At 42.2% G+C, this 7999-nt stretch overlaps 1 protein-coding gene across 3 annotated transcripts in view; it reads right to left on the bottom strand.

Annotated features, from left to right (window-relative positions):
• Positions 1 to 890: 890 nt before the first annotated feature.
• IGSF11 (immunoglobulin superfamily member 11) overlaps positions 891 to 7999 on the bottom strand; it is a 164678-nt gene continuing 157569 nt past the window's right edge. For all 3 annotated transcript variants that reach the window (XM_014062811.2, XM_087721318.1, XM_087721319.1), the window contains 2 exons: positions 4217 to 4367; positions 891 to 3512 (listed from right to left, as the gene is read on the bottom strand). In XM_014062811.2, the coding sequence (XP_013918286.1) occupies positions 3071 to 3512; positions 4217 to 4367 (593 nt within the window). In that variant the 3' untranslated portion in view covers positions 891 to 3070. The remainder of the gene's footprint in view (positions 3513 to 4216; positions 4368 to 7999) is intronic.

The following is a 7999-nucleotide window of genomic DNA, read 5'->3' as shown; positions in this document are numbered from 1 at the left end:
ATATTTTTTATCAGACGTTCTGTATAGGGTTGTTTTTACTCATACCAGTTCAAATCTGGGATTCACATAACTAAGGAATACCCAGACTGCAAGTAATTCTTTTGTGTAAAGATAAATGCATAAATGTCCATACAAAAGATGTGAAAACACTATGGGACAACAACACTCCCCCCAACCCCAGCTGCCTGATTTCATCTTGATTGTAATAGCTTATAGCACTGGTTACAAAATTCAACTTCCTGACAATGGTGCGTAAATGTGCTGCATTTGAAAAAAGAGCAATATGATGATAGCTTTTCGATGCTCTAAATATCTGCTCCTTTTTGGTGGCTTTCCATTTCTACTTGTCCTTGTGACTGACAATAATTCTTTGGCAGGTTCTGGCAGAGTATCCCCCCCCCCTAATTTCAAATTTGATTCTTTTAATCAAAGATGGTCTAGCTGGAAGCTAGGGCTTCGTGTTACACAAAGTATGCATTTTAAAACAGATGTAGAATTATTAGGATGATGATATGTGGCCTACACAGTGCCACATGGAGTGGGATAAAGATACAAAGCGAGAAGGATCGTGTAACATAGGTGGGCGGGTCGAGGATTTTTATTTAGTTTGTGGTGTCAGGACTGTGGTTCTTTAAAAAAAACTTAACTATTTTAGAACTTAAATTACAGTTTTCTTGTTTCCCTCTCAGAATGGGAAAGCGCAGTGCCCATTTTCAGCAACTGTGGTCAGAGAAAGGCCTTGCAAACAAAGGCTGATATGATCCTTGTACCTTAAGTATTTTTATATATATATTAAAATGTATACACACAACACACACACACACACATATACATACACACACATACATAACATAGAAAAGCAAATAAATAACCAAATTCAGACACAACCATTTCCTCTTTTATATGAATAAAAGTTTTATTGTTTTTTAGACAATTAGAAAGAAGAAAGAAAGAGGAGAGTGAACAGTAGAACCAGGAAGAGCTTTCTGAGCACTAGTTATAGGCTGCTGTAAGCAGCATCTCTTGAAAATGCCTCTTGTGTTTCCTGTTGTTAGAAAAGCGGAGAGGGAGAAACCGTGTTTAGGGGGGAAAGGGGGGGGTGTTGCGCACTACCTTAAAAAAAAAAAGCCATTCTTCTTTCTTCTAAGCTATCCCCACTCCAGCAATGCCATCACGCAACTTCCAAATAATAAAAAAGGAGAAACCGGCAGTGAATAGGGGAGGAGAGATACTGCTCCCTAGGAAACATGTATAAGTACAGCAGCCATCTGTCTTCCTGGTGTGCTCTGAGGCTGACGGAGGCAAATCCATTAGCAGTATTTTGGGGTGGGTGGAGGAGAAGGAAAGTAAGAGGGAAGGAGAGGTGTTTTTTTTTTAAAACAAGCAAAAAAAGGCACGGCTAAGCTTTAAACCTAATTCAACCTAGAGGACTCTCTTCGTGATGGCATCTTATAGATGGTATATATGGCCTATGCAGAGAGCTCTCCCTAATGGCCTTAACGCCCATTTGGAAAGGGGGTGGGGGGAAGTGAAATTAGAGTTGAAGCAGAATGGGAGGTGAAAGAGCAGTTGAGATTCTCTAGGAACCTCATTTCCAGTGCAGTTTGGAAGGGAGCCAGTGGAAGAAGGCCTACCTAATTCCAGGCTTTGATCAGAAGGATATATTTTGTCAGTGCAGAGAAGGAAATCCTGTTAGGAACTCCCAAAGGAAGTTTATTTAAGACCAGTGTGTCAGTGATCAATGAGGCAGGTGCGGACAGCGGGACTCAAGAGACGCGTCCCTGGCTGTGCCTCCTCGAGGTATTCAGAAATGTATTCCCTTCCCACCTGATCCCAAGCTCCGTGTGAAACATGGAGGACTTTCTTTCCTTCCGAATTCTCCGTTGTTGTTAGTCAATTAAGGCTAATGAAATTACAAGAGTGACAAATGTCACCATGGGGCTACTATTTAGAGCAGACCACACGTCAACAAAAGAGAAAGGAGGGGCAATGTAGCCACAATCCATCTTTCTGCTGCTCTTAGATTTCTTGCTTTATTCCTCCCTCTATTCCTTTTTTCCTTCCCTCCCTAATATAATAAGTCCAAGATATCCTGTAGAGGAAGGGCTAAAATGAATGCTTTGAATGTGTGAATGGTCAAACTTATCAACCTGACCATGCAGGCCAGCCCCACACAGCCATATATGGGGACATGCCATGCAGATGCCAAAAGCTTTGGAAATCTAGCTCTTTTGAGAAATGCCAGCCACACATCCTAGAAAATACACAGCCAGTTCGGTTAAGCAACGGAGGCTTTAGCTTTCAACCCCACACCATGCCCTCCCCAAATCCCTCCTTTCAACAACAGCCAAACAACAGCAACAACAGCAGCAGCAGGCCAATCAGATGCCAAGCAGCCCTTCAGGGAACAAGGCCAAAATGACCAGAGTTGCCATGGAAGTGGCAAGGGATGTGAGAAGCATCCAGAAAACTAGTGCAAGGGGAGAGAAAAATTCAATTTGGAGAATGACAGGAAGCAGGAGAAGGGAGGAAGATAGAAATAAAGAACTCCTGAAAACTAATTAAATAAAATATAACTCTCAAGTCAATTGCCCTCCCTCCCACTTCTTTTGCCCCAGCTTATTTTTTTCCCCTCTGCTTTTTTACTCTGAGATCAGTAGTCACAGGCAGAATGTCACCAGTTCCTCCTCAACATCATCTGTTTCGAGCCAAGCAGCAATGGGCTAACCCCAGGGCAGCTGAGCTGCTCTACTGACCTCTGGACTTCATAAATTCCATAATAGAAATGTCGTATAGCAGACCTTAGAAAGCAAGTATGGTCTCCTTCCCTTGATGCCTGAAATGGCCTCCTTTTGATCTTGGCACATACAGCCATAGCTGAGGAGCCCCTGAGATCATGAGGATGGGGTAATAAAGGAGGGATCATCACATCAGTTGGGTTCAGTTGACTGGGGTAAGGGAAGAACACAGATCTTCCCCACCATCTGAGGGAGGAAGAGGAGAGTCTCTTATTGGGCCCATCTTCACTCCCACTTACTGTAACAAATTCGCAGAACCCACAACCCTTTTTTTACACCAAAGAACCCGCTCGGCTCTGTGCTGGTACCATTACAGGCACAGCACCTATCCTCTCCAGCGTCGCTTGGCTTACGGCGTAGGACCATGTGTGTTGGGGCCGTGGCTTCCGACTCACAGATCCATTACTCCTGGCCATCTCCTGTGGAGATGGAGCTGTATTGGTTGTCACTACCAATGTCTTCGGTGGAGGAGGTGCTGGGTGGCCTCCATTAGCATATATAGAACGGGCATTGGTGCTTCCAGAACGAGAGAAGGCCTGCCGTGCATCATTGTTGAGGTGAGTGAAGGAGTCTGTAGCATGGTTGGCTTTGGGGTCATTCCAGTATCGGCTGTTGTAAGTATTGGAGGAGGTGAGAGTGTCATTTTCAGATGAGGAAGCATCACCGTGGAAGGCTTTTGTGGACGAAGAACATTTGGGTGGCAAATCATCCTCCCTAAGAAAAAGAAAGACATAGCTACAATTCCCTTCACACCATTTCCTCAATATCCACCCTTTTCTAAGAAAACAAGAACACTTCCTCGCTTACTGACAAGCACACATGAAATAATTAACACTGAACAGCAACAACAACAACAACACCCAATCAGTTCACTTCACATCTTAATTCCTGCTCAAATATACAAGCACGGACACCACAAATTTAAGTTTTCTAATTTTTCGTGCCATATCATGGTTTCATTCTGTCAAGGTTGATATGCAGTGATAATGGACAAAAAGGCAGAAATTAGCCATGGTTACTATTTTTTATGTTACTGCCATTAACTAGAATTAAAAGGAATTATTTTCTCTTGAGGAATGTATTGCTTGTTTTGACTGTCATGACTAATTAACAAACTATACTTCTCTTACCAGGAATATTGCATGTAACCCTCTTGCTAACTTGTCAGAAAAGATGATGGATGAGACTTGCACTGCACTTATGCCTACTCCATTAATAACTGGCACTGCATCACCACACCATTACTAGCATTATAGGAATTAGGAATGAGAACCTTGTATGCTAACATCTAATTTGGATTCATTACACTCAATTGAGAAGTTACTGTAATGTCTTTCTCTTGAAACCTGGAGACAATTTTGCTTGGAAGAAAGGGAAGAAATTTGGAAGGGCAGACAAAGTATTTTCCAAGGCCAAACCTTATCTCATTGGGAATCTCCTCCTCCTCTTCCTCCTTGTGTTTGTTTTTCCAATAAAAGAGTGTAACAGCCACCAAGACAATGCAGACAATAAGCACAACTGCCCCTGTTGCTGCAGCTCCGGCAATCAGACCAATATTCCGAGGATTAGCTGTGTGGGACATGGAACACATGCAAAATCTGAGTAGAAAGAACACATGAGCATGTTCAAAGAACCACAGCAGGCAGCAGGAAAGACCAGCTGTATTCCTAAGAGTAACCAAAAATTACTTACAAAAAAGCATCCATGAATGAAAAGTTCAGTGTAAGAAATCTGGCGCAGGATGAGTATGTGCTGGAAGTTGTCTTACATATTCTTGTAACTTGCGATATAACACTAGAGGTTATTAACATCTTCCCAACCTTTTGTCACACTAGAAATGTTTCCATATGCACATTTTGGAGTGGATTCTGGCATTTATCCAAACAAGAGAGCTTTTAGCAAAGTGAAATTATTCCATGCAATCTGCACATAGCCAAAACAGCTTTAAACCCATTATGAATGTCTGAAGTCCTGGGACAAGGTGATATGGCAAATTATTAATTATACAGAGAATCTAACGTAGGATTGCTGTGTCTATGTGTTTGTGTGAATTTTATTTTTTGCTCTCTTTTTTTAGAAAAGCAAACAACTTCACAAGCTTTGCTTCTTAAAGTGATAGAGAGTTAAAAAGCATAAATGCTCTGTATATCCACTCAGATAGCCTTAACTTCTTTTGTGTTCAACTGAATGACTGAATTTTGGGATACTTCCATGTATTTGACTATATTTGAGTTCAGCCATGGTAATGAGCATCCTTTCTGTTGCCAATATAGAATAGAGACAAAGTGTTATATGAACATCTTCACACCAAGGCTCTCCTTGGACTCTTATTTCTATCACAATTCTTGTTCTAACAAGTCAGATGCAATGAGGCACAGTGTGAATGAGGCTACCATAACTTCAATAGTTATTCAGTGATTACTGACAGACATCTCTCCTTCAGTTGTGATGCATTCAACAGGCATGAAAGGATCTTTCCTCTGCTGAAAACAGCCATATCTATTGACTATGACAATGCAAGTATTTATTTTGTTTCCTAGAACAAAATGTGTCAGTTTCTTTAAAACAATGCAGAAAAAAAGCATTTGATTTTGAAACAATGAAATGAGTTAAAACAGACATAGTTTTAGTAAGCTAAAATTTCCCCGAGTGCTTTTACCTTCCCCAAGGCCTCCAAAATACAGGAACGAGAATTTACACTTTCTACCGTGCTGGAGTTATAATTTAGCATCCCAATAATATTGCCTTGGTGGTACAGTTATTATGTTTCTTTTTCTAAAATAACAGCTCTAAGATGCAATTTGGACTAGAGATGTGTGCAGAAAATAGACCTTCCTTGAAAAACTAAATCACTTATAGCTATTTGTAGAAAAAAAATAAAATTGTACAAGAAAATTATCATTCAGCCACATAATAGTTCATTTGTTCTAAATGTCTGGTGCAGTGAGAGAAAACCTTTCTCTAATGCTGACCTTCCTGTAAGAAAGGTCAGAGATGATCAGAACCAGCAAGATTAGGGATGTTAAAGAAATTTCCCACAGAATTTCTGTGAATTGGTAGAATCTACAAAAATAAGCTTTGCAGTAATATAAGCAGCAGGAGCGGACAGCAGAATCCAGTAGCATCCATCACTTAGGCGAAACTGGAAAAAAACAATAACCCCAAACAAGAACTTATATTTGGGGAAGTCTATGCAAAAGAGTGCATAAATACATGTTTTTAATGAACATAAGAGACATTCGTATTAAAAATCATATTACAGAAATGTAAGTTCATATATGAGAGATACAGTACATACTAGAGAAAGTTTATTTATACATGTTACCATCAGTGTAAGATATTAGTCATTTTATAGAATGTCTGGGTCAGTGATGGCTAACCTTTTTGTTGTCACGTGCCAAAAGCACTTGCTCATGTACTCGACAGCACCCATAATGCAATACGCCACACACCCCGTACCCCGTTTTGGACCTAGTAGGCCTCTCTGCAGCCTCCTGGGAGAAAAAACGAGTTATGGGGGTGCACCATATCCCTTGCACCCCATTTTAGGCCTCTACTAGGCCTCACTTCAGCCTCCTGAGAGCAAAAACGGTCCACTGGGAGGGGGGGGGGATATGCCGCACCTCCCTACACCCCCTTTTGGGCCTAGTAGTCCTCCCTATAGCAAAAATGGGACATGGGGGGGTGCCCATCCCCTTCCCCCATGCATGCATGGTCTCCAACGCATGCATGGTTGTCTCCCGCATGTGCCCCACTCCTGTGCATGCGCGGCAGAAACCCGAAAATCAACTGGATGGCGGGAGGTGTGCGTGCATGCATAGTGGGGCTGAGCTGGGGTGATGGCTTGCGTGCCCACAGAGAAGGCTCTGAGTGCTACCTGTGGCATACGTGCCATAGGTTCACCATCACGGAAATTTAGGAAATCTATAGAATCTCAAAAATTGTAAAATGGGAAATACTTAATATTTCACACATTTACTAGACATTCTATGCAATGCCAAAAAGCAAACTGGAAAAGTATCAAATACTGCCGCTGAAATGCCATTCTAGCCTGCAACAAGTAGGTCAATATTGGACTTTTTCACATGTTTTTTTACGGTAAGAAAATCCTTTATTTTTTCATTTACTTTTGATTTTCATATATGTCTTCTCAATAAAGAGTTAGGGATAGGGTTAACTCTAATCCTAAACCTTTTCATGACTCTCTTTTCATACTTTGCCTGAATAGTTCCTATACTTCTGCATAATGCATAGGTCAGGGGGGGTCAAACTCAAGGCCTGTAGGCCGAATCCAGCCCATTGGGTTCTTAGATCTGGCTTGCGGGACTGCTCTGGAAACAGCTAAGGACCGGCCCACCGTGCCTCTGCCAGCAAAAACAAAGCTTGGGAGCCCGTTTTCACTGGCAAAGCACTCGGGCCTCCACAGGAGCCCCTGAGATGATTGGTGTTGAGCTGGCGACACTAACCCTGACTATGCCCGTGGCACAACAAAACCGCGCTCGTCAAAATAGCGGTGATAAAACCGCGTCGCTAAAGCTGCGACATCATCACCGCGACGTCATCACCGCTGCGACAACAGCGCGATGACAGAAGGGCGCTTTAAAACAGTGCGGCGGCATAAAGCCGATTTAAATTAAGGTAAGGGTTAGGATTAGGTTTAGGGGTTTGGTTTAGGGTTAGGGTTAGGTTTAGGGTTAGGGTTAGGTTTAGGGTTAGGTTTAGGGTTAGGGTTAGGGTTAGGTTAGGGTTAGGGTTAGGTTTAGGGTTAGGTTTAGGGTTAAGTTTAGGGTTAGGTTTAGGGTTAGGTTAAGGGTTAGGTTTAGGGTGCTGAGTGCTTCGGAAGGCGCGGATTTGCCCTCCGCGGTTATGTCATCGCGGTAGGGTCACCTTTTTCCTTAGCGCTTCAGACAGTGCGGATTTGCCCTCCGCACTTATGTCAGCGCGGATAAGGGCTTCGCGGTTTTGTGGGTGAACCACTATGCCCACCCTGGCTCTCTGAGGTCAAACACCACCCTGATGCTGTCTTCAATGAAAGCATATTAAAATAACAGAGATTTCATACTTCACCTAAAATCATCGTGCATTTTATAGTTTTCCTAAGCATTCTATACAATGCCAGCTTTTCACACACTGCTGGTAACATAAATAAGGTTTGATGGATTTTTTTAAGTATAAAAAAGCAATGGAAAGGATTATTACCT

Source organism: Thamnophis sirtalis, unplaced genomic scaffold (genome assembly GCF_051295495.1).
Source record: "Thamnophis sirtalis isolate CommonGarterSnake01/CBP01778 unplaced genomic scaffold, rThaSir2_p1.2 scaffold_8, whole genome shotgun sequence".
Classification (NCBI taxonomy): Eukaryota; Metazoa; Chordata; class Lepidosauria; order Squamata; family Natricidae; genus Thamnophis; species Thamnophis sirtalis.
The sequence above is the reverse complement of the archived record's forward strand: the minus strand, read 5'-3'. Positions and strand labels throughout refer to the sequence as shown.